The sequence below is a fragment of the Rousettus aegyptiacus genome, unplaced genomic scaffold (assembly GCF_014176215.1).
Source record: "Rousettus aegyptiacus isolate mRouAeg1 unplaced genomic scaffold, mRouAeg1.p scaffold_m13_p_3, whole genome shotgun sequence".
NCBI classification, from domain to species: domain Eukaryota; kingdom Metazoa; phylum Chordata; class Mammalia; order Chiroptera; family Pteropodidae; genus Rousettus; species Rousettus aegyptiacus.
Window position 1 is genome coordinate 94,953,988 of NW_023416306.1, and position 27,860 is coordinate 94,981,847.

A 27,860-nucleotide genomic window follows, 5' to 3' on the forward strand; every position below is an offset into this window, starting at 1 on the left:
CATAGTTCAGGTCAGAGAGCACACAGAGTCATAAACAGAGCTGGCAGAAAGAACACAAGGTTCCACGGATCAGCAGATATTATACTGGGGCTACTGTATGACCTGGTGTGGAAATGTCTTATTTTATTTATTCTATGTCATGGCTAACTAGACCTCCTTTGCAGATTCTAATAAGTGGGTTTTGAAAACTCCTCTTGATTATAACTGAGTTTAATACTATCACTTTTAAAAAACAGGATTCTTTAAATCACATATAGCCTCTTTTGGCTCCTTGCTTCCAAGATGACCAAAGAAAAAGAAAAAGAAAAAGAAAAAAAAGAAAAAAAAAAAGAAGGAACAATGGTCATGCCAAAAAAGGCCACGTGTATTTGCTGCACCAACAGCATGCCCAAGGACAAGGCCATTAAGAGTTTGTCATTCGAAACAGAGACGCTGTAGCTGTGAGGGACATTTCCAAAGTGAGTGTCTTTGATGCCTATGTACTTCCCAAGATGTATGTAAACTACATTACCATGTGAGTTGTGCCGTTCACAGCAAGGTAGTCAGGAATTGCTCACATGAAGCCCGGGAGGACTGAACACCCCCACCCTGATTTAGACCTGCAGGTGCTGCCCCGCAACCTCCGTCAAAGCCCATGTAAGGAGCTAACTCTGAAGATCTGTTCTCTGGAAAAAAATAAAATGGAAATTATACTTAAAAATAAAATAAAATAAATGACACATATATGAAAGAAAAATCTGGGATTCTGGCTTAAATGACAGATTTTCAAATCTTCAATTTTGGGGACAGGAAAATAAACTGATATTATTGAGTAATATAAGTTTTCATCCATCAACAATTCTGATTAAATAACCTAGACAATTTGAATAATTAAGAGACAACACTGAACATGCAAAGAACAATAGATTTTGTTAGGACACTTTGGTTCTCATTCCATTTTTGCCACTAACAAGCCATGTTACCTTGACTTATCCTGTTTAACTTCTTTAGGTCTGAATGTAAACCTGAAGATAGTAACAATAATAATGTGTATTGTTTTGCTAAGTGCATTCAAAGTTTTACATACTCATTTGGGCACTTTATATGCATTACACACATTATGTATATAGGTAGTTATCACTTCCATATAAAACAAGAACATGGAGGCTAAATTTACCCAAGCTAGTAAATGACTGAGCCAGGACTGCAATCATGATATGTCTCTTCCAAAAATTATGTCATCTTTTTGTTTTCAAAAATATGACTTTCTCAGGATTCTTTTAACCTTAAAATTTACAAGACCAATGTTTAATCAAGTACAATGAGTACAAGCACACATTCTAAATTCCATATGTAGTATACCAAAGATTAGTTATGGGATCCTAAGAAATCCACTAAGCATCTCTTTGTTTCACTTTTTATGAAGGAAATAATTCATGCTATTATCTCACAAAAGGTGGGAAATGAAAAGTGTTTATAAGCTCAATATGGAAAATATAAAGAATATGAATAATACTATAATTGTCTATCATATGTCTAAGAAAACTTTTGAAATTTCTTAAAATTCACCTTCTACGGGTAAATAAAATGCACATGCTAACATCATTCATTTTTCAGTCATTACTGCTGCTTATTAATACCAATGTCTAGTTTCTGAAAGGCAATTCCTCAGAAGGCCATTTAACCAAAAATACCTAAGGAATAAAGCTTAAGGAAGAAAGAATGAACATCCTGCTCCTTGACATTAATCACATTAACTCAGAGTACCTAACCGACAGCTATGGCAGTACTCCTAACTGGAAGACACTGAAGTTAAAGCACAGGGCTTCAAAGTTAATGGGAGTTACACAACTGAAACACTTTATGTCAACTCGATAATATGCCCCTAAGTTATTGTTCATGGATAGTGCCATTCCTCTGTTTAATCAAGAGTTAAAGCATGTGCAGTAATTCCCTATTTTTACAATATTATTTCTGACAATAAAGATAACAACTATGAGAACAGTTTTTAGCTGGCTAAACCTGATGTACTGGTTTTGTTAATAAAAAATTCATGACAATTAATGAAATGGATCTATTAAGACAGTCCCCTAAAGTAGTACAGCTGCCCCACCTACAAATGAACTTCTCATGACCTGTATTATCCAGAAAGAACTGTAGTAACTTGCTGCAAAAATTGTTACATACAAAAGGTTCAAACTGAATCAAAGCATTACTCAGACGCTGGCAAAATACTTCAAGTGAAGAATGCTTGACATGGCCACCTTTAATCAAGTTTTCATTTGCTGTTCATATTCATAAGACTAATTCTATAATTCATGCTTTTCTCTTGCATTAAATTTTAATAAATGCAAATCTATATTTAAAAATCACTTAAAGATAGTAATAATTGACACTTGGCTACATTCCAAATTTCATATTTTCTTATTCTAACCGCACTGAAAAGAGAGACTGTTGAGTAGCCATATCTCTTTCTTTTCATCTCAAGTCCTTACTGGTCAAGTGCTAGGCAAAGAGAATAGACAAAGGAACTTTAAGGTTCATAATAATGTTTGATATGCTTTGACAAATACAGCTCAGCAGAACATTTATTTTCTACAGCTTCTCCCTTAAAAATAATCATTTGCTTTAAGTTATGCTTTGATTTTTGGAATCAACTGTATGTCAATTCATTTTCTATTATACACATGTATTTTCTCTTATTAAGCAATCCCATGCACAGCAATGGGGATGTACTTAATGTCACTGAACCATACACTTAAAAATGATCAAAATGGGGAGTTTTGTTATATATATTTTATCACAGTTTAAAAAAATAAATGTGTGAACAACTTGCTAATGGGAAACTATTTCCCAGAAAAGCTCCTCTTAACTAATAGCTGTGGTGGAAATTTTGTTATCTACAGACAACTTATTTTTATTCTTGGAAATGGAAAGGTACTTAAAAGCAACAATGAGGAAGTAGACTGCATTTTATATTTATACAAATATGTGTTTTGAATCCATTAAACAAAAAAAAAACACTTGAAATAAAGTTGAAGAAACTTCTAAAATAATGTATCAGAATGTTAAAGATTTAAAAAATATAAAGAAAAAGATGAAAGAATCAGTCCAGCAGGTACAACATCTGGCAATGAGGAAGCCAGAAAGAGACATCAGAAAGAAAGAAAAAAAAGGAAGGGGCGAAACTATCAAATAATCCTAAGGAGCATTTTTCAGAGATGAAAGACAAGAAATCATCTACAGGTACTGAACACAATAAATGAAAGAAGATCTACTCTCAGACATCTCCCCATGAGATTTAAGAACATCGAGGTGAAAAAATGTTTAAAAATATCTTTCATGAGAAAAGTCTACAAAGACAGACTGATTTGAATCATTCCGGAATCAGTTAATGGAAGTAGAGAGAAACAAAGAGTAATATCTTAAAAGTTTTGAAGAAATGAAGTTTTTGAATTTGAATTCTATATTTGGAAAACTTCTCTACCATCTATCCTTTTTTTTTTTAAGTTACTTGAACAGGGAATAAAGCAAGAAAGAAGACGTAGAATCCTAGAAACAGTGAAACCAATCCAGTAGAGTGGTGAAGAGAAATCCTGGGATGAAAGCTGTGCAGCAGCCTAGAGAGTAATCAACAGGTCCAGGTTACAGCAGGAGGATGCACAGTGCTGGAGAAAAAGGGAGCTACATAAAACAGAAAGTGAGAGTGACAAGATGGGAAAAGCTGAAATAATAAAGCACGAGATCCAAGAAAAAGAAAGGTAATTAGAAATTTCAGACAAGATGAAACAACTGTACAAGAAAGTCATGGCTCAAATAAGAAAGAAACACAAAATATGGTATGATTTCAAGTACTTGATGGAGAAAAAATTCCTTTTGTCTTGATCCAAAGAACATTCTTCTTTGGCACAGAAACTGACCAATTCAATCCAAAGGAAGGGAACTATAAATCTTGAATACTACATGGCCAGCATAGTCAATAATGTAGCTTCCTACATTTCAAATAGAAAAATTTTTAATCTTAACATCAACCTGTACATAAAGCAGCGAAGAATTTCATTGCTAATCCACTGAAGACAGGTGGAGAAAAGAAGAGAAAATAAAATTCAAATTCTCTACCTTTATTCGACTTGTTGAATACTTTTTAGGACAGTTCCTTACATATCTATGTACTTGTTATTTCAATATTTTCCAGAGGTCTACATTTTGTCAGTGTTTACATGATACACATAATTATTTACTGTATAATCTAAGTGTATGTATGCCTTATTTGAGTATTCTGACAAGCGTTTGTGGAATTTCATTGCCAAGGATATTTTCCATTTCAAATATTGATAATATCAATTGCAGAACCCATTGACAGGGAGATTAAAGGAAAATGGAATAGAGCTATTGATTCTTAGAAATGACTTTGACATGGCTAAAATTTCAGCAACCTGTCTGATCAAGTACTGATGTAAGGAATGTGAAAAATATTCCTCAGGTGACAGAAGGAAGAATGTGATCTTGCTGCCATCTCCTTCTTTGTTGGTGTAAACCAGCAGAAATGAACCAATATTCTTTGGGAATGTCTGCGGAGTCATATACGAGTTAAAAAATTCTGAAGAGTTATGTAAAGATAAATACCTAAAGAACTTAAACTTGAAAACGTAAAGGAACAGGTCTCTGATGGAATTTAAACACAGTATTATTCACTAACAAATACTGATTTATGCAAAAACTATGAGTGATATTCATATACATGAACAAGTACTGATTTTGAAATTTGAGATACTGTTGTTCTTTCAGTATAATTAGCAGTGTAAAGGAAGACTTTTAGTTCTCCAAGATTCTTTTAGGAAGTTTTTCTCTCCTTTCTCTCTCTTCCTGATTTTAAAAGGCAACATCACAGAAAACAGTATTAATTTCCTTGTAAAGATTTTAAGACTATTTAATATGTAAGGAATAAAGTGAACTATTGAAACTTTCAAAGCTGCTAATGATTTTGCTAATTGTTATTAACAAGAGTTTACCTGCAAAACAAATACGTAAGGAAAAAAGTCAATGTGGTTTAGTCAAATGAAAAGAATTTTCCTATATATCACAACTCATTTATAATAACATCAATTAAAACAGATATAATTCCCTGCAGTGACAGTGTGGGCATTTTATAAATAAATTACTACAATGCTAGTACCTAGAAAGACCAGTTTTAAACTAAGTAGCATATACAGGACACCTTAATCCACATTCTTGTTTCAGAATATGCACTGCCTTCTGCAATGATACTTCTTCAGTCCTACCTTAGTCCACACTGGCTATTGCTACAGTAGAGAGCTAAATATAACCTGTGAGTACTGAATATAATTAGCAAGTACTGAAGAGTTATAAAGGACTATCGGAGTCTAACTGGCTATGGCCATGCTACCCTGAACAAGCCTGATCCTGTCTTATCTTGGAAGCTAAGCAGGGGTGGGTCTGGGTAGTACTTGGATGGGAGAGCACCTAGAAATACAAGGTGCTGTAGGTGTTAAAAAAAAAAAAAGTAAAATAATAATAAAATTGAGGTTGTTGGGCTTCTTAAAAAAAAAAAAAAGAAGTAAGTAAGTAAATAAAATTGGGTTGCAAAAGAAAAAGATCCTAACTGGGGTTTCCTTTCTGGTGTAGTAATTGAAGTAATATGAAACACAGTTTTGAAGGGAGGCATTTTGTTTTCTGTTGGTCAGACTTTTTTGTTTTGTTCTTAATTTAAGAGCATATCCACTTTGCAGCCACGTGATGTGGGAAGTAGTCTATAATACAGCTTTCATCTTCTCCCCTCTCCCCTCCCTCCTCTCCTTTTGTTGTTCCTCCCCCTGCTCCACCCCTCCCCCTCCTTCTCTTTTTTTTTTTTAAATAAAAGTTTATTTGAGCCAAACTGAAGACATGTTAGGGAGCAAGACCGCAAATGCTCCCTACAGCCTATTTCTTTAAGGACTGTTTTATAAAACCAGCCATCAGGAGTCCAGACCTTTGCCTCCAATCTTGCTCTTCTATATCAATGGTCAAGTCATATCTTTTTAGTTCATCTATCAACATTAATCATTGTCTCTCTACCAATAAATTGAAAAGACAGGTACCAATGTCTATTAACTTATGTGAACAAAATAAAGATGCATTATATTTATATCATTAAAAAAAGAACTAACTGGAATTAAATATTAGGATAAATGAATATGTCATATTGACTCTAGCTGCCAGTGGGAGTAAAATGCAAATCAGGAGCATCAACAAATAGTATTGAATTATCCATAGGCACATATCATTCTTCTGCCTCTTGTTACTCTATTTAACATGTTCTTATTCTTGCAGCTTCTAATACATACAAATGCAATGACACGAATAAATATCTGTAAAGCTATTAAGTATTTCAGTGTCAGGTGAGTGTCTCTGGAAGCTATGATTGGAAAGCTATCCAGATTGACACAGTGAAATGAGGGAACTAGAATCTGTCTAATTAGGTTTACCTTATTGAAGCTAAAACATAAAGTTCGTACAGCCTTCTAAAAGATAGGCATCTCTCCCTTGAGATCAGAGTCAGAAACCAGAACTATTGCCTAATCATTTATTCATTATACAAATAATTATTTAGCACCTGGACAGTATATTAGGTGCTGGAATAAACATTCAAATGAGACAAAGTCTCTGTTAAAGTAATTTTTGTGAATAATGTATGACTAAGGTTAAGGTTAATTTTTTATATATAGTTATCTAGTTGTTCTATCACTATTTGTTGAGTAGACTGTCCTTTTCCCATGAATTGACTTGTCTTCATTGTTGAAAATAAAAAGACCATCTCTGGGTGGGACTCTATTTTATTCAAATGATATATGTGGTACTTCTATTCTTTCACCAGTACGAGTGTTTTGATATCAGTGACTTTATAAACCATATCTTGAAATTAGGCAGTATAATTCCTGCAATAGTTTCTTTCATAAAATTTCTCTGGTGATTCTAAATGAACTGCATTTCCATATAAATTTTAGAATTAGCTTGTCAGTATCTATAATAGTGATATAATTTCTATTAGGATAATGTTAAATCTACAGATCAATTTGAAGATAATAAATATCCTTGCAATATTTAACACTTAGAAAAGCCTTACCATTTATGAACACTGTGTATTTCTCCATTTACTTAGGTCTTACATAATTACTTTCAGCAACTTTTTATAGTTTTCAAGGGACGGTGTTAAATTCATACTTAAATTTTTCATAATTTCGGGATTGACAATAAAAGAAAATAAAAATTTAAATTTCATTTTCCAATTGTTCATTGCTCATAGATAAAAATACAATTGATTTGTGCATATTGACCTGAATTCACTTATTCAAGTAGAAGATTCCCTGGGATTTTTTATGTACACAATCATTTTGTTTGCAAATAAATCTTTATTTTCAATTTCCAATGATTATGACTTCCTATAGGAAGCTGAACTGAAGTGGTGAATGGACATCCTGGCCTTGTTCATGATCATTCAGAGAAAGTATTGAGTCTTTATCATTAAATGTTAGCTGTAAGTTTTCCCCTAGATGTTCTTTATCAGTCAGATTGGGCTACTGAATGGGTTTTGAACTTCATCACATGCTTTTTCTTTATCTATTGAGATGATTAACCATTTTTCCTCCATTATTCTGTTAACATGGTGAATTACATGATGGGGACATGTACAGCTCATTCAATTGGCTGTTGTATACATTCAAAATTTAAAAATTCATTTAAGTTTTTAAATATGAGTATAGATTTTATTTTTAATGTTTTAAGAAAATTTTCCAGATTTCCAAGGCTCTGTATCCCTAGGGAATATAGAATCAAAATTAAATGCATGTTAGCACTGAAATTCCTACAACATTCTCTCAATTCCATAATGCAACACAACATAATGCTTATTATAATTTCTTACAATTACTACTGTTCTTCTAGACTAGAATGCCCTGCTTCCACCTCCTCTCTTTTGATTAGAACCTATGTGTTCACACCTCAATTCCCAATCATTCCATGAAGCTTTGTCTATTTCCATCTATAATCACTTTTCCACTTCAGTGACTTTCCATGGTCAAATTATTTTATTTACATGCTCATTTTGAGTATATTTTTTTTCTTTCTACTTAATTATAATTTATTCTAGGGTAACAACTGAATCTTATCCTGTTACTCTTTTTTCCATAGGAGACTACATAGTCTGTAGTAAATAGTACACTCTTAATTAATTCGTATATAACTGAAAATGGCTATTTGGTTAATGATTACTTCTAAATATGGTTAATGTTATATTAGTGATGTACTAGAGTGCTGATGAAACAATATCAGTACCACGACATACAAATAAAAAGAAATGATTATGTGGATAAAATTATTTTCAGGCATAGTACTTACCTTTTGTAGTCTGACATATGATATAATAATGCTAAAGCTTAAAGGTTCTAAAATAATGCAGAAGTAGTCTATTTATAAATCCAGACATTGCGGTTGTAATTTGTATAGTTTGGTTGAACACAGACAAAGACTGTTAAACCCTAAAGCAGGTCAGATTCTTTTATCATTTTAACATGTCTTTAACTTGGACTCAGAGGTGTGTTTTCTATGATAAATACATCAAGCATATCCAAATCAGGAAGTAATGCTGAAGTACCAGTTTTGCCACAGAAGTAATTCTGAGAGAGGTGGGGTTGAGGGAAGCTGACTAGTAGATATAGAGTAAAAGGTACAAGTATCAGATGCTTTAGGTAAGATTTATATTTCTGTTACTGGCCCTGATGTGACCCAGGGCAAGTAAGTTCATAGCTGTGTGTTTCAGCTTCCTCATCTGTAAAAAGGAATAATATCTCACAAAGATGTTGAAGGGATTAAAGAAAATAAGGTATACGCTAAAATCCAAGATACAAGATAGAATTAGAAACATAGCTTTAAAATTACATCATTATTTTCTGAGGTAGATTTTTTAATAGAAAACATTGTGAGAAATGGTATATTTTGAATTTGTACTTTATAAAAATGCTTTTACAAAGGTAGAAGAAAAATGAAAAATTATTAATGTTCTAATTCTCAGATTTATGAACATTAAAATGTTCCTGGGATAAACAACTCTTGAAAATGAAATGTTAATCAAAAAGGACGAAATGGAAGTTCCAAGTACATCATTTAGACTAAATATTTTTTCAAAGAGTCTTACAAGGAGAAAAACATAAACCCTCTAATTCTAGTGAAAACTTGTTCTCAGTGAAAAATGAAATGATTCCATACTGTAGTCAGCATATTGTATTTTGGGCCAAAAATGCTAAAAAAATTTGAATTATATTACAGAATCTCAAAAAAAAGGTGAATGACAACTCAGTATAAACTCAGCATGGGGAATATAACAATGGTTCACATTTATTAAATACCTAAGTCTGTACCTAGGTATTGTACAAAGCATCTGATATGCATTATTTCATTTAATTTTTTTTCTGAACAATAATATGAGGCAGGCATTATTATAATTCCAATTTTACAGATCAGAAAATTGAGGCTGAGAAAGGTTAATTATCTGTCAAAGTTGACCTCAGCCAGGAAGTCGGAATCTATACATCTGTATCATACCAAAACAACGAACGCAAAATAAAAATTTCACAAATGAAAAGATAAACAAAGACCTAATTAAATCAGATTTAGAAATAAATGAAGTTTTCCTTATGCAAATTATAATTTGTTTAATTTTATGTCACCTTTTAATCATATTACTAATTATAAACCAAAAAGAAATAACTATTAAAAATCAAGTCAGGACAGAAAAGACTATTGCTTAACTCTGGTATCACCTTAGTTTTCAGGTTAGAGTAAAGTAAGTAGATAAATGATTATCTCAATTCTGAATCATGTACAACAAAACAAACAGAAACCAAACCAAACAGAATCTGAAAACATATACAGCTTAATAACAAGCCAACAGGGTGTCAAACTTTCTAGAAAAAAAATTTCAATTCTCACCTTTTTTTCATATAATTAATGTTTTATAAAATTTTCTTTTTTCTTTTCTTTTTTTTTTTAAAGTTTAGAATAGCTAACTAACCTTGATAGGACGACTATACTTTTTATGCATTGAAGTGAATTAAAATATTTATCATATCAATAATGTTCGATAAAACTAAACAAAAATTTTTAGGCTTTTGAATTTCTTGATTTTTTGGTATAGTAACTTAATATTGTTTATTTCTGATCTAATCAGAACCAGTTATTTGGAGAAATAGTTGGAACTATTTTAGTAGAATATTAATAGTCATAAACCCCTTATAAGACCAAAGGGAAACAGATATACTGAACACCATTTAAAACTTAACTAAACAGAATAGTAAATGGAACCCTAATATAACTCAAAAGTTTCATAAATATCTTGAGTTTAGAACAGTAAGAGGAACAAAATATTTTTATGTTGACCTAAGTTTATAAAACAAATTTTTGCTTGGAATTATGGAAAGAACATTTAATTATGCATATTTTGACTTTTGCAAACTTTTGGAAAATTAATTTAAACTTCAGAGAACAACTACTTCATGATTTAAAGAGTGAAAATCCCAGCTACTTAATAGATAATTGAGACGGGAATATTTACACATTTAAATGCCTAACTGCAGGTAAACATTTGTCCTTTTGGGAGCGGCCCAGATGGAAGGGCCCCATGGCAAAATGACAATGTTAAGTCCCGGATATCTGACTGTACTGCCAGTGCCACCCAGTCTTAAAAGTACTGCTAGATCATCATCTTCATCCTCAGTCAATATTTACTAAGCTCTTTATGACAGCAGTGGCATTAGAAAGTTTATAAAAATTAAGAGTAGCTCAAAGATCTGTGTTTCTATCTTGTCTATATGTTAACATTGTTACTGTTTTTTTTTGCAATTAACAAATCAGAATTTTTATGAATAAAGGCCTTCATTGGCTATTATTTCTATTTGTCAAATATTTTAAACTAGTTTAGATTAAATAAAACTCTAATACATTTAATATTGTATATGTGTTATGTATAGAAAGGAAAGAGAATACATTTATAATTCGAATGTACTCAATATTTTAATTGTACTGAGTACAATTTCTTGAAATATGAAGGAATTCTCTCCTTTCATTATCATTTCTGGCCATAGTTAACATTCAGAGGATTGAATTTTTTAAAAAGGCACCCTTCTCCCCACTAACCCATCATGGACCCCCGCTTCTACCAAGTGGCAGAAGAAGGTTAAGGTTAATACTTCTTTTAAAGTTGGTAATACTCTTCTTAATATTTTATTTTTTAGAAGTACTTGAACTTATGAAACATAAAGTACTTTTAAAAATAGTTAAAAATATTTGGCAAACTTAAAACCTAAGTAAGGTTATCATTTATAGGTATCCAATTCATAATGTAGGTGAATCTATTTTGGATTGTTATTCCCTTGTATATCCCATCTTTTTGTAAAGTATAACACTAATAAAATCCATTAAAGAAAATAAACTTCATTGTCATACATACATACTTGTCATTTATATATACACATACACACATACGAAGGCATTACAGATCTATTTTTCATAGATGCTTATTTATTTCCAGGCATCAAATTTAATTTGTGCAGATAATTATGAATAAAAGTGTTTTTAAAAATTACACTCATTTTTATATAAAAGTAATGCATAAAAATTTCAAACACTTTATTAGGGTATGAAATGCAAGTTAAAATTTCCTCTCCTCTTATCACACATATAATAACTCTGACTACTAGAGTCGGTCTCACTTCCCAGAAAACTGGCTGTTAAATTTCTGATGTATCACAATGTTTAGGCATATATTTACACATACAAAGCTTTTATTGCCCATTAGAGATGCACCAAGCACTGATTCAGGAGTAAGATGCAGCGGTAAACAAATTCCTTGTCCCTGCAGAATTTAATTTCTAGAGGACAATCCACAATTATGGTCTAGTGTCATATAGGCATGTCTATTAAGCAAAACGAAGGAGGTTAACTAGAGTGATGTGGTGAAGGGGTAGGCTAGTGTGGTCAGGGCTGTTTAAGCAAAAAGTTGAACAAACTGAAGGAGCAGATGTGTTGCGTTTTGGGGAGAGGGCATCACTCCAAGCAGAGAAAAAAGAAGTCAAGGCCCCAAAATGGGATCATTCTTAGAATGTTTGAGATAATAAGGGAGCTATAGAGGCTGGAATGAAGCAAGAGTAGAAACATATTAAGAAATGAGGCTAGAGAGGTAGCCAGGGCCAAGGCATAAGCTATGTGTACTAGTACTCTTTTATAAATAAATAAGGTTACAACATACATCTGGGGTCACAAAATAAATGCCTATAGGGCAGAGGCCTATGATTTTAAATACATGAAGTACGCAGGATGGGAAATGTAGTGAAATGGAGACTGCATACCCCTTTTAGAGAAAAAAGCTTCTACTTAGCTCTCGTTTTTTAGCTTCAACAAATTGAACTGTTCAAATACACAGGTCTGATGGTTAATTTTATATGTCAAATCATTTAGGTCATGGCACTTGTTCGAACACCAGTCTAGATGTTGCTGTAATGGTATTTTTTAGATATAATTAATATTTACATCAGAAGACTGAGAAAAGTAGATTACTCTCCACAATATGGGTGGGCCTCAGCCAATCAACTGGAGGCTTTAAGAGAAAAGACTGAGACTCCTCCATGACAGAAGGAATTCTGCACCTTGGGACTCATGTTTACAACATTAATTCTTTCCTGGTTTCCAGCTGGCTTGCCCTTCAGATTTTGAACTTATCAGCCCCCACAACTGCATGAGCAGATTCCTTAAAATAAATCTCTCCCCCTGTATAAAACAGTCTATTGCTTCTGCTTCTCTGAAGAACCCTGACTAATACACATGCCATGCCATAATCCTAAGGGACCCACATTGGTAGATATTCATTTTTATTTTCACAGTTTAACTTAATATTTTTAAACTATGTGCTAACCAAATAAAATACCCATCAGAAAGACTCTACTTTATTTCTTTTACCGTAAGAAATGATACTGCAATGAACACAAGATAATGATATTATTTCCTAATTTTTTTTTAATTCTGAATTTCAAGAAAGGTAAAATTCAAGCAAATGTTTCTGATAATGGTTTTCAAATGTGAACAATGTCGGCATAGAAAAAATAAACTTTGCTGGCAGATGATATACTTACTTTATTATATGGAAACCTCATTTTTCCCCCACACCTCTGCAAATGACTGAGATGATGGACTAGGTCCATGTAAACTCCAACCATTTCATTCTATGCTGGGCTCTTATTATATGTACAGCACAGACTACCATTCTGCTGAAGAACCTTTAATATGAAGAAACTTTCAATCTAGTGTTAAACTTGATCATTTATTCATTTGTTTGGCAAATATTTACTGAAGCCCTGCTATATAGAGAGAATAAAAGCCCTGATATGAGAATTAAAAGAAATATTCATGCCAACTATTACACAGGTAAGCATGCTTTATATATATTATGAGAGAGCTACTGTGAATAACTATGATTGTTTTAGGTAGAGTGAGATCACTTCTGATTGGGAAGATCAGGAAAAGATTAATGGAGTAGCTGGTATTTAAATTGTGTTTTGAAGGTTCATTAAGAATCTGATAGGCAGAGACGGAGTATTCCAGGAGGAATCAGTGAGGCAGTGTACTGGCACCAATTACACAAATATGAATAAAACCGGAAGGCAAAAAGATAATTGATGAAACATTAAATCAGAAAGAGAACTGGCAGCAATATGAAGGGTTCATGAATATTTGGTTTGCTTGGAATTTACTTTATAGGTAAGGTGGTATTATTAAATACTGTTGATGGCTGAATGAGGTTGAAAATAATGTCTCAAGAATCTTAAGAGGAGTAAGGAATGGAGACAAGTAGATGAAGTATCAAGAAAAGCCTGGGCATTAAATTATACAAGTCTGGTTTAAGGTAGGAACTTTGAAAAATAAGAAGGCAAAAGTAACAGACATTGCAAGAAAAAAAATCTAGAAAAAAATTGGTTAATGATTAAATTTACGAAAAAGACCATATCAGTGATTACCTATGTAGAAGGCAACTAGCACCTGTGGAACTATGATACTGGTAATTCTGAGTGCCAAGATCAAGGGAAACACTTTACTTTTTACCTAATAAAATACAAAATTAAATTTTCTCAAGCTGATAAAAATAATGTTAGTAGATGGCAAACCCCAGGACCTATATTTGGCCAACCCATTCTGACGCTAGGTCTTTTGCTAACCACAATGATTAAATGGCAAAACATTTTATTAAATGCTCTTAAAAGAAAAGGCTGGGTCATTTTATAGAATAATGGAGAATAGTTGAGAGCTTTACATATTGAATAATAGTGTTATTCTTGTAACTTACTGTTAGAATAAGGCACAGAAAACAGTGAGATCAAATAATGCAAAAAATGTCCTTCTGGATACAAAGTCATAGAAGATATAAAATATTTGAGTAGATATATCCTTTTTACTAATTTAATTGTTGTCTTATATCTCAATAAGTAAAGCTTTTGAAGTGACTTCATCAATAATACCATGAATATATTTCTTTTGTACAGTGCTTTACAGTTTTTATAAACATCCAAAAATATTATGTCATCAATTTTTATAATAAGTGGGTCAGATATTATCTCTGTTTATAGGTAAAGACATTGACATTCAGAAATTAAGTAACTTATTAAATGTCACAATCTACAAACTGAGAGGCGAAAGGAAAAATCTTCAATAATTATATTTCAAATCACTGTACACATAAAATATGAAGGCTTTGGGGTTTTTGTTTTTTAACGTCATTTTAATTCTTTTTTTGCAATTCATAGCCACCAATAAATATATACTGGTGACTTGAATAGTAAAGATGAAGCCAGTTGTACATTAGAAACGCCTTCATAATAGTCATAACTTAACGGTACAAGAACAGTTCTGGATTCTAAATACTGCACCCCAAAATTTAATCTATCCCATATGAAAGGCTGACAAATTTCACACAATGTCAGAATTAGAAAAAGCCCCTAGTGTCAAAGTTAAAGAACTGAAACCTAGAAAGCTTGGAGCTTGCCTATGTTCTTTAGTTCTCTTTATTATGGCTTTAGCAGTACGGTACCATAACCCAGCTCCATGGATAGAGTTAAATTCCTACAGTAAATACAGATGTGACAAAATTTTTATGTCATTGGGGAGTCCAACTAGGACAGATGATTAGAACTAATGAGGTCAGGATCCAGGATCCAATACCTCCGGTATTTGTGTTGAGAAAAATGTTGCTTTATGGTTGGAGTTTGCATGCTATAATCACTGATGACTGTCTTATCAATGTGTATTTCTGACTGAGAGAATTATGGTTCAATGGAAAACTATTACCACCATAAAAAAGAAAAAACAGACCCTAGTGAAAATAATATTTCTGATTGCTAAGAATAGCATACATATAGACAAAAAGTATATATAAGACGTCAGAGACCTATACTAAATAAAATTTATTTAAAAATGTAGAGAAAAATGGAGAATTTCACTCTCCTTTTGAGTATATTTTACATGGTCTCTATCTTTATTGCTTCTATATTTTGAAATGTATATTATGAAGCCAGCAAGTAGGGTTCAAGTTTAGTCCAGTTTTCACGATGTCAAGCACATAACTATTCTATTTAATTATTAAAAAATACTAGTATAATCATAGGGAACTTATTATCTTAAAATATGAACCATTCTATTCAATATTTTTGGTCTAAAATGTGAAACTTACTGTGTTGTGAAAGGTATTACAACTTCTGAAAGGGAATCACACATAAAAACTGCTGTTATAAGTATATTAAATCCTAGTCTATTGGCACAAAACAACTGGATCTAATGCTTATATATACATTTGAATTTACACTCTTTAAGCAAAAGAAAATATAAGGAAACACTGTAAAATCAGCCAACATTGAAACTTAGGCATTCTCTCAATTAGAAAAGAGTTTGTTATTATTATGCCTCCTGAACTTAGGAATGCAGCACTACAAGTTTACAACAACAGGAAAAAAAAATCATTACCGAATATGAATCCAACGCTTACAAGTTTAAGACTTTTCCTTGATGAAACTGTCTAGATTTAGACTAATGAAGCTGTTGCAAATGAATTCAGAATCCGCACTGCAACAAGGAGGTACTAATACTTTACTAATAGCACTTCTGCAATAAGTGAAATTTATTTTAAATCTTCATATTGTTATTCCTCTTTTCCTTGCTATCCCTTCTGCTTAATGTGAAAGAGCTGTCAGTTACAATGGCAAGTTTAGTACCCTCTTGCCCCTTACAAGAAGGAAACAAAAGACCAACATTTCCTTTTCTTAGTACTCAGTTTTCTAAAACTCAGAAAAGAGAAATTCAGAAAAACATACTTCCATATTCCTTATTTCCATACAAGGAAATGGAAAGCTCATAATAACAGTAGTGTTCAGCATAACCCAGCAAAAGAAAATATTTCTTGGAAAAACCCCCCAAAAGTTCTAAAGGGTAGAATTAAAGGCAAGGTAAAATAAAAGTCATCAGCATATCTTAACCTGACACTAAAATTGAACATTTTCCTCTGCTCTGGCTGTTGGTGAGTTGAGAGCCAGACATTTCTGATACTTATTCTTTTGCTGTTTCATGGTACACATGCAAACTGTATACTGACTCACTCCTGGCTCCAGCTTACTGTCTTATTCATATATTGTTCTTGGCTTATTTTTTTCTTAATTGGTAAATAGCTTCCTTTGGCACCATATACATGTGTGCGTGCGTGCGTGTGTGTGTGTGTGTGTGTGTGTGTGTGTGTGTACATTCGTATATTTGTATCTAAGTATAAAACTGATTTGAATAACAAAGTTTTTTTCCCCTTAAATTTTGCTAAACAAAATCAATTATGAGTTCTTTATACAGGCACACACACACACAAAATTACAGAATTAGTCTTGGTTTTCTTCACATAAAAATGGAACTCTTCCCTTGTCTTTTGTAACACGGGAAACTTTAAAGAAAAACCTAATAGCTATTTGAATTAGTTGTTTCATGTACTGATTCATAACTACCAGCTATTCACATGCATAAGAAATATTATTTACTTTCATTTAAATCAATTTAAATTAAAATGTGAGCTTCCAGGGAATTTAAGTTTTGTTGTTTTTAGTAATTGCCTCTCCCTTCCTAGAGTTTTATAACCTAGAGAACGTACCCTTATTCCATTTAAAAAACATTTCTGTACATCCTCACAGAATATTCTCTGATCCTTTTAAAAAACAGTGGTAAAACAACATAATATAAAACTTACCATTTTAACCATTTTTAAGTGTACAACTCAGTGACATGAAGTACATTCACAACACTGCAGAACCATCACCACTATCCATTTTCATAACTTTATCACCATTCCAAGCAGAAACTCTGTACCCATTAAACAATAACTCCCCAGTCTCTCCTTCCTCCAGCTCTTGGCAACTCCCAGTTTTCCCCTTCCCCAGTACCCAGTAATCTCTATTCTACTTTTTGTCTATAAATTTGCCTGTTTTAAGAACCTCATAGAAGTGAAATCATATGATATTTGTCTTTCCTGTCTGGCTTATTTCAATCAACATTTTTTTTAAACGGTCGCCCATGTTAAAAAATATATCAGAATTTCATTCCTTTTTGTGGATGAATAATATTCTATTATAGGTCTATAACATATTTTGTTTATTCATTTATTTGTTAATAGACACCTGGGTTGTTTCCACCTTTTGGCTAATGTGAACAATCCTATCATGAACATGTACTGGTGTACAAGTATCTGTTTAAGTCCTTGCTTTCAATTATTTTGGAGTGTATACCTAAGTTTAGAATTGCTGGGTCATATGAGAATTCTATGTTTAATTTTTTGAGGAACCACCAAACTGTTTCCCACAGCATGTACATCATTTTACATTCCCATCAACGAAGTAAAAAAGTTCACTGTACATTTTTGTTTTGATAGAAATGTAAAGCTCTCTGAAGGATACACCTTTCCTATTTTTTCTTGAAAGGACAGCCCAAATTTTTCTATGCGTCACACACTGTCCAGGTTTCTTCTTTTGATACATCTTGCTATATGTTACTATTTCAACATGTAGCTTTTATCTACTGTTAGGTCATTTTCTATTATTACACTGAGTACCGCAACATATGCCAATATTTTCAGAGACAATATCCAAATGGGTATTCAACACTTAAGTTTCACAGATCTTTGCCTTCATAGCTAGTGATCTTCACCTCTTAACTTTAACCACCCACTTTTAAGAAAAAGCATTAAACACTGTCATTGCTCCGATCGAGTGCTGCACCTCTCGGATCTTAAGCAGCAACATTCCACTTTCTGACTACAACTTCTGATACTTCGAGCTCTTAAATTTTATTACTCTCTCTACATTTACTCTATAATATTCTCAAGATTTATGATTTCTTGATTCCTCCTTTTTCTCTCACTACACATGTCCTTTCTAATGTACCCTTAACCACTCTCCTCGCCACAATTTTAATCCTGTACATTCATAATCCTGAATAATTTCGATCCTTTTCCTTCCATACTGCTATACAAGGACAGTTGAAAGTGTTAACTTACACAGCTGTACAAACTAGAACACATGAGTTTACAGCATCTATTCCCAGATGAGACTTCAGGATTGACTTTGTTCTTCCTGTCTTTATTCAGTTCTCTCTCCAACTCCCCTTCAACAGCTACTCTGTTATTTCTTTCAAAACCTCCTGCCTTCTCACTTCAGAAGCCCACACTGATCCTCACTTTATAGAAAAAAGAAATATTTACGTTCATAGCTATTCTCATCTCCTTCACACCCGTTTATAAGTACAAGGTGATGATCTTCCTGTTTAATGCAAACTCTTCTGCAGATTCTAAATTCTTTCTCAACCTATTTCTTTAGGAATCCTGTTCCATAACAATTCGTTCTATTGGCTATCAGCTCCTTCAAATGAGTCATAAACATGCTCAAGTATCTGTCATTTCTTTTTTTTTAGAAAAACAAATTCTTAACCTACCTTCCTTTATTCTCGAATGTCATTAACATCTTTCTTATTCAAGTTTCTTGAAGGACCCTCTATTGTCCAATTGCTATGCTTCTTTATACCTCTAATCAAGTCACAGAAAATTGGCTTCTATATCTCGTACTCTATTAAAAATACTGTTGTGGAGGTCACTAATGACCACCTAATTTCAAACAAAAAGGATACTTTTGTCCTTATCTTACTTAACATTTAGCAACATTCGACTTTTTTTTTTTTAAACCTCCTTCTTTGGCTTCAGTGATATCATAGTTTTTTATCTACTTCTACCTACCTCACTGACTTCTTGTTGTAAAAAGAAATTTATCTTAACACAGGTTGAGCACTAACAATAAGCTGTATATACTTACAAGAACTCTACAAGGTAGGTAGTAGAATTCCTATTTCAAAAAAAGGAAATGGTCACAGAAGGCAGGGCTGTCTAGCTGCAAATCCTCATAGCTTCGCCACACTACTAGCAATTTTTTTTTAAAGTAGTAATGAGAAGGATATTTGTGAAGCATATCTTTGAACCTATAATTGATAATTCTTTATTTGGAAGAGATCATTTAACTGCTAAATTCATGTAGATTTAAAAGTCTTCCAAAAAGAGCAGTTAAAGCTTTATAATTTTCAAAATCTTTCAAAAATCTTCTGCAACTTAGAAAAGCAAAAGAATGTCATGAATTGGCATTAAGATTTCTTTTTCAAAAATGTCAGTTCATGCGAGGTTATCATGTGCCTCTTAGAATTCCTGGACACTGTCACTTTGTTGCCAGAGTAACTGCTATCCTATCTAACAAGGATGGCAGGAGAAGATTCCAAAATAATTCTCCTATCTATGGGATAAAGCTACTATGTACCACACTGCAACATCTAAAGTCTGGGCACAAATCACACACTATTTGGAAGTTTTAATTAATATTTTAATATATGCCTCTATTAGTCTACCAAGAGACCCTAATTTAATGAAGCTAACTGAAATGTGCATGCAGAGAAGTGGCCCTCAAACTTGGCTGCACATGGGAATTTTTAGGGAGGTTTAAAACACACTGGTAGCCAAGTGCTACCCCAAGAGACTCTGATGTCATTGGTCTGGTAGGGGATGGGGATCAGAGTTTTAGAGGGTCCTCAGGTGATTCTAAAGCACAGCTATAGTTGAGAAACTACTGCTGTAAAATATAGAGTTAAAAAAAAAAGGTGGGTGGATGGGATGTCTTCATCTACTATTAGGGTTCTGCTTACCTACATGGCCACATAGAGACACTGATTCTAACTGCAAACAAATGAGTCCCCACAGACAATCATCAACCAAACATACTTGGCATCATAACTGCATTAGTTTCCTAGGGTTGCTGTAACAAAGACCACAAATGTGGGGAAAGGGGAAGGCTTAAAACAACAGAAATTACAGTTCTGAAAGCTAAAAATCCCAAATCAAGATGCCTGCTGAACTATGCTTTTTTTTTTTTTTTTTTTTTTTTTTTTTTTTTTTGAGGGCTGTACAGGAGAATTCTCCCATGCCGCTTCTAGCTTTTGGTGTTCACTGCCAATCCTTGGCATTTCTTGGCTTGTAGATGGATCACTGCAGGGACAAGGTTATCTTTTCTCTGTGTCATTCCCTCTAAGCATGTGTCTCTGTGTCAAAATTCCCACTTTATAACAACATCAGTCATATTGGGTTAGTGCCATGCTAATGACTTTGTTCGATTACCTCTGTAAAGGCTTGTATTTTCAAATAAAGTCAAGGTCTTAGGTACTAGGTGTTAGGACTTCAACATATCTTTCTTGAGGGACACGATTCAACCCAGAAAAATAACCAATTACTGCATATGTCAGTAAAAGTGCTCCAAAGCAGGGGTTCTTAATTTGGGAATGGGAAAAAATGCCATCTCTATTTTTCACTAACTCTCATGTAAAAACAGCATTTCTTATAATTATGAACATAGGCAACAAACTACAATAGTTTTAGTGGTTCTTTAGAGTTTATACCCATAGAAACCACCGGTATTTTCATGTCACATTTCTGTGTTTACAGTTATCCCCCAAATACTACTGACAGCCATTATTACTTTGAAATTACAGTTGTTAATAGACTTACTATTTAGATCTAGTTATCTCATAATATATTAATAATGACACATGTATATACTACTATATCATGAGAAAACACTTTGATCATTCCATTTCAGTAAAACTGATGTGACTTATTGCATTTAATGCATTTAACATTATTCTGAAAAGAAGGGCAAATTTTAAAAAACCTTTCGATAACCTATAGCTCCAATAAGTTATCAAAGAATATATAGGGTATTGTACATAATTTTTCAAACCATTCTTTAAAAAACCATGACCTGCTGTGAGAATACGTATTTCATATGTAATCCAATACACAATCGTACCTCTCTCACATGTGACGAAACTGAAACAGAAGTATTGCCAAACAGTATTTACCCTTACACTACAGGAGATGCACTTTGACATTTTCTATTCTATTTATTTTCATTAAAAATGCCAGTGTGACCTACTGAATTAATTTCACAACTACTCTTGTAGCATAAATTAGATACACCTTAAAAATTCTTCAGTGGCATTCCTTTAGAAACTTCTATTATAATAAGTGAAAGGCTGTTATTACTGATGTTCATGTACTATTTTAAAAATATAGGTTATCACGTTAGAGGTGGCATTTATATGAGAAAATAGTTCAAGAGTTAACCAGACTTCATTTAGACAACTGGTTATGAGTTAAGTAAATTTTAAAAATCTAGTGGGAGTCTAAACTTAAACTTCACCAAATGCAGTAAGGAGAAGAGGTAATATAATAAACATTTATGTCTGAAGCATTTTAAAATTACAAAAATGTTTTAAGTGCATAATGCTTAATTTCATTGAGGTATTTCCTCACTCACCACTGTAAAATTGGGTAGAAGCATTTTCCAAACCAACATTTATTTATGGTCAGGCTAAAAAGAATTTTACCTGTAGTAAACTCGAAGTGTCTGAATTTCTTCTTCCAGTTTTTTGTACTGTTGAACAGCAGTTTCTCTGGCTTGTTGCATAGCTAACAACTTTGCCTGCAAGTAATCAATATTTTAAGAAATTTAATATTAGCTTGATATGTTAAAGTATAGTACTATAGCATGAATAAGAGTCTTAAATTTCTGGTAGTTTTAAACCTATCAGTATTTTTAGCGTTTCATAATTTCCTACAAAATAATCCAATTATATTAATAACAGAAATACTAAAGACATTAACATATTAAACTTACCAACTCTGCTCATTACTAAACCTCAACCTTATTCATCTGTATCATCAGATATATGCCCTTCTGCAATGTTTAACTTTATACACAGAATTCAGAATGTGGAACACGGGTTCAGAGCAATATCTAGAGTAGAGATAAGCACCCTGGGTGTTTCAGATACAAATTTAATGTGGCTCCGCTGCCTGACCACACTAGATTTTCTTTTAACTTTATTAATAGTAAAACTCAGAAAATTCTAAATATGTCGTTAAGCCATCTTTGATATTTAACGTGAAAAAAATAAGACTGATTCTTACAGATATGATTTAACCTTTTCAATTCCTCTTCTGTAGGAAAAAATCTCTAAAGGGAAAATGGCAGCAATCTTGAATGTTAAAGATAATTTATTCAAGAAATGCTATTGCTCCTCTCTGCCTATAATATTCATAAAGAGTCTGCAATCAGGTTTTTGATAGGGTTCAAACTAGTAATTTTAAAAGAATAGCCACCTTCCAACCATTATTTACACTGGATTTCAGGCACGGCCAAAATGTTTTCCACATAGCTTGTACAATATGGTACTGGTAAATCAGGGTTCAGTTTTGTTTATTCAAAGTTTAATTTGCATGAAAAAGTAGTCTTTCACTTTAAAATGGTGTTTGATAGATAATAGCAAAATGTTATCACACACCTCAAACTACATTCACGGTCATGGAGGCAATAATTTACTAGTTTTGCTGAACTCATGATTTTACTGAAATTATTTTCTTGAATAAGAATAAAGCTGTAAGACAAATTATGAAATCCTGATCATAGGAAAATTAGTGTGACAATTTCACTTTTTTCATAATGAAGAATATAAAACTTGCAGCAGTTTGGATTTGGGTGTACAGTTAGGCATTAAATTAATTAATTTGTTGTCTATCTGGACTAGCAAATTCTAACAAAGTTACCTTAAAATTAAATTTATGATGTTTTAGTGCTTGCTTAACGCGCCAAATTCTAGAAGTCTAGATAAAACATTCTCAAAAATTATTAAAAAGCATTTAAAATAAAAAAAGGTGGCTGGTTATTAACAATTTTGCCAATTAGCAGTATACTATAAAATGTAACTGAAATGGTAACTTGGAAGACACAGATGTCCACTGTAACAAGTAGCAAGTTAAAAAGAATTACACAAAAAAAGTGTATTCATGTTTAACTTACAAACTGTCAGGCATCCTGCAGCATGTATTTAAGGAAATCAGATATTGGACAGGTAATAGAGAATTTGTTAAATAAATATATTACCTTAATTGATTATTTTGATTTTTTTTTTTTAACCTAGTACTTCTAGGGGCGGGGGGAACAAACCAAAAAATAAACCCAACAATGTTCTAACAGGAAAATGCCATAATGAAAATTCGGCCTACGAAATTTCTGCAATGAAAATGACTTCATAAAAACTTTAAATACCTGTGCTTTGGGAAATAGTGAACATTTCACTTCTCTTCCCACATTTAGTTGGGTATGAAGATCTGGTGTTGCTTTATAGCAATTCACTTAATTTCTTGATTCCAAATATCTATCTAATCTTTTATCTAGGCCCTGGTGACTATGTCCAAAGGTATTATAAACTTTCTGGCTTTACAACCTCCTTCTTCTACTTTATCAGATATGTTCTTATCTGGCCAGGACATCTCTTTGGGGGAAATATCCTACCCTATAGCACAGTGATCCTGTTTAGTCCTGGAGGCTAGGATGAACTCAGGTATACACAAGTTCAAACAGAGTGCTCTATCGTACTAGCCTCAGAAGAAAACTGAATCCCGATGACATGGTTTGTACCCCTGGATCCTCAGATGCCAGAAAGATAAAGATCTATTTCTCGGACTTCCTGGGTACATTACTCCTTTTTTATCCCTTTTGGTTTACGCTAGTTTGAGTTGGCTATATATTATATGTAATGTAAGAAAACATAACTAATTTAATATGCTACTTACTTCTATTGCATTCCTTCATTATTAATAGCATATAAATCTATCATGTTACAAGTCAAAAATGTCGTATCGCAAACATTAATGAAATTAGGAAACGAAATATTTTTCCTGTTTTTCTGCCATGATATTTCCCATATTTTTGGCAATTACTTTTATAAAAACTACATGCAATAATTTCTGTCTACATTCATAAAAAAATACATGCATTTAAAAAATGACAAAATTCAGAGTATAAAAAATATACAATTTAAAGTAAATCTTTCTGCCAACTCCAACCCTCAGTGCTATAACTCTCCTCTCCTGAGATTATCAGTTAACTGTTTGTTGTATATCCTTCCAGATATAGTCTAAAATATGTATATTTGCAACTAAGTACATGTATTTATGATATTGATGGCATTCTTTATGCAGTTATAAACCTTGTTTTATACTGAAAAATATTTTGTGCTCTATTGCTTCCTTAAAAGAAAATCCTGTAGCCCAACCCATGTATCACATAGAGTAGTCACCAGCTGATGGCCATTTGGGTTGTTTCCAGTTTTTGGCAATTATTAATTAATAAAGCTGATTAAACATCTGCATATAGGTCATTTTGTGGAGCTATACCTTAATTTCTCTTAAGTAAATGCCAAGGAGTGCCATTACTGGGTCCTATTGAAAGTGTGTGTGTTTAAATGCTTTAAAATATGTAAATATATATGTATATATAAATTCATTTTATATATAAGTTTGTTTTATATATAAACAAACATATATTTATTCACATATATTTTATAGTTATATACATTATAAACAAACTGTCAAACTTGCTGCCTAAATTTGTATAACTTTAAAGCATCTGTGCTTAACTACTAGCAGTGCCACTTGCTGAATGCCTAGTATAGGTTGGGCACTGTACCAAGTGCTTGAAATATATTACTATAGTCTATCCTCACAAGCAAACTATGAGATAATTCCTATTATCCCTATTTTAGAGGTGATAAAATGAGGTTCATGGACATTCAGCAACTTGTAAATATAACAGAACTAGTGACTAATAAAACTCAAATACAAATTCAGTCCTGTTTGGTCCAAAATACATATTTACCCTTTATACCACATTATATAACATTCTGGGATATTACACACACACACACACACACACACACACACGTATATATATACACACACACATATACAAAAACACATATATGGGTATATATGTTAAAATTTATATTCTCAAGAAAATGACAGACAAAAATATTCAATAATTAAAAAAACAATACAAATGTGTGGGTTCATAAATGTCACAGTCACACTTGCAAGGGAAAAGACAGAGTTGTACTAGATACTCTCGAGCATGCCACCTTTTATCTATTTACTTATTATTTATATTGATATAATTGACATACAATATTGTATTAGTGTTTGGTATACCATATTGATTCAACATTTATATACATCATGAAATGACCACCACAGTAAGTCTAGTTACCATCTGTCACCAATGTTAGTAAAATATACTGTCTATATTCTATGTGCTGTACATTACATCTCTAAGACTTATTTATCTTATAACTAGAAGTATGTACCTCTTGATGCCCTTCAACAATTTGCCTATCCTCTAATCACACCCCTTCTGGCAACCATCAATCTGTTCTCTGTCTATAAATCTGGTTTTGTCTGTTCATTTTTTTTTTTTTTTGAGATTCCATATGTTAAGTGAAATCATATAGTATTTAACTTTCTCTTTCTTATTTCACTCAGCATAATGCACTCAAGGGCATCCATGATGTTGCAAATGGCAAGATTTCATTCCTTTCTATGGTTGAATATGTACACATGTATATATACTGTGTATATGTAATATATATATATAATTCTTTATCCATTAATCTCTAGATGAATATTGCAAATAATTCTGCAATGAACGTAGGGGTACATATATCTTTTCAAATTAGTGTTTGCATTTTCTTTGGATTTATACCTAGAAGTGAAATTAATGGATCTGGTAGTTAGTTTGTGTATTAATTATAGGTTTTTGGTTTGTGGTTACCATGAGGTTCATATATAACTGATAAAATATGTACACATATATGTCTATTTTAAGTTGACAGTCACTTAAGTTTGACATTCTAAAAGAACTACATTTTTATCCCACCTCTCATGTTTTATGTTTTGATGTCAAATTTTACACCTTTATATTTTGTGTATACCTTAACTAATTATCGTAGTTATACTTACTATGACTTTGCTACTTTTGTATTTTAACCTTCATACTAGATTTGTATGTGGTTGGTACACTACCTTTTCTATATAATTGCCTTTTTTTTCATAGAATTCTTTCATGTATTTCCTTATTTCTAGTTACTTTTTTTTGTCCTTCCTAATGAAGGCCCTTTAACATGTCTTGTATGGGTGGTTTAGTGGTGATGAACTCCTTCAGCTTTAACTTAACTGGAGAACTCTCTCTCCTTCAACTCTGAATGATAACCTAGCTGGATAGAGTATTCTTAGCTGAAGGTTTTATTCCTTTCGACACTCTGAATATATCATACCACTCCCTCTGGCTTGCAAAGTTTCTGCTGAAAAAATTAAATAATAGTCCTATGAGCATTCTCTCGTACATAACTAGTTGTTTTCCCTTCCTGCTTTTAAGATACTCTATCTTTCACTTTTGATACTTAAATTACAATGTGTTGTGGTGTGGAACTCTTTGGGCTCTTTTTTGTTTGAAACTCTCTGTGCTTCCAGGACCTGGATATGTTTCCTTTTCCAGGTTAGGTAAATTTTTAGTCATTACTTCTTCAAGTAAGTTTTCTGTCCTTTTTCCTCTCTCTTCCCTCTGGAATCCCTATTATGCAAATGTCTATACGCTTTTTATGTGTATGGTCTTTTTGTCCTTTGTTGTAGAACAGGTGTGCAGCTAGTTGTCAAGTTCTTTTCAGAAAAAACAGTTCCATATGTAGTTGTATGTCTGTGGGAGGAGGTGGGTTCAGGATCTTTCTTATGCCACTGTCTTGAACCCCCGCCCCATGCCACCTTTTTATATATATCACTCAAGCCTTTCCATATATAATTGCACTTTTTGTTCTTCAATCTAACTCCTCCAAAACGTCACCTCAGTCCTCCACCTTCTACCCAAATCCTGCCAAAGTAAAAATGTGAGAGGTGTTGCTGTGCTTCTGATAATCATGCACAACATTTACATTCTGCTTTGATCCATACAATGTTATTGACATAAAGGAGTCTTGTAACTGGAAGTCGTGCGTATTTAGTCTTAGTAAGGGGAACAAATGGGACTCATGACCATATTGAACCTTAGCTGAATCTTCTACTCTCCAAGTCATACTCAAACTGTATTGCTGGTTCACCTCTCCTTAATAGTAGTAAGAATATAAACTTCCTACTGTTTATGCCACCCAAATTTGCCTATATTACTTAATTAAAGACATGTTCTCTGAAATCCAACAATTTTACTATTGTAACAAAAAACATTCCTAAGCATATATAAAACTTTTAATGCTCTCTAAACAAACTTTATAAACTTATTACCAAATTCCACTGAATCTAAGATGCTATAGACTTTAAAACACACCATAATCTTATGTGGAAAAATCAT

General features: G+C 32.6%; 1 protein-coding gene across 4 annotated transcripts in view; it reads right to left on the bottom strand.

Annotated features, from left to right (window-relative positions):
• The window catches only part of MIPOL1 (mirror-image polydactyly 1), a 231,853-nt gene that overhangs the window by 60,005 nt on the left and 143,988 nt on the right, over positions 1-27,860 (bottom strand). For all 4 annotated transcript variants that reach the window (XM_016138601.2, XM_016138599.2, XM_036238290.1 and 1 more), the window contains one exon: positions 22,015-22,109. In XM_016138601.2, the coding sequence (XP_015994087.1) occupies positions 22,015-22,109 (95 nt within the window). The remainder of the gene's footprint in view (positions 1-22,014; positions 22,110-27,860) is intronic.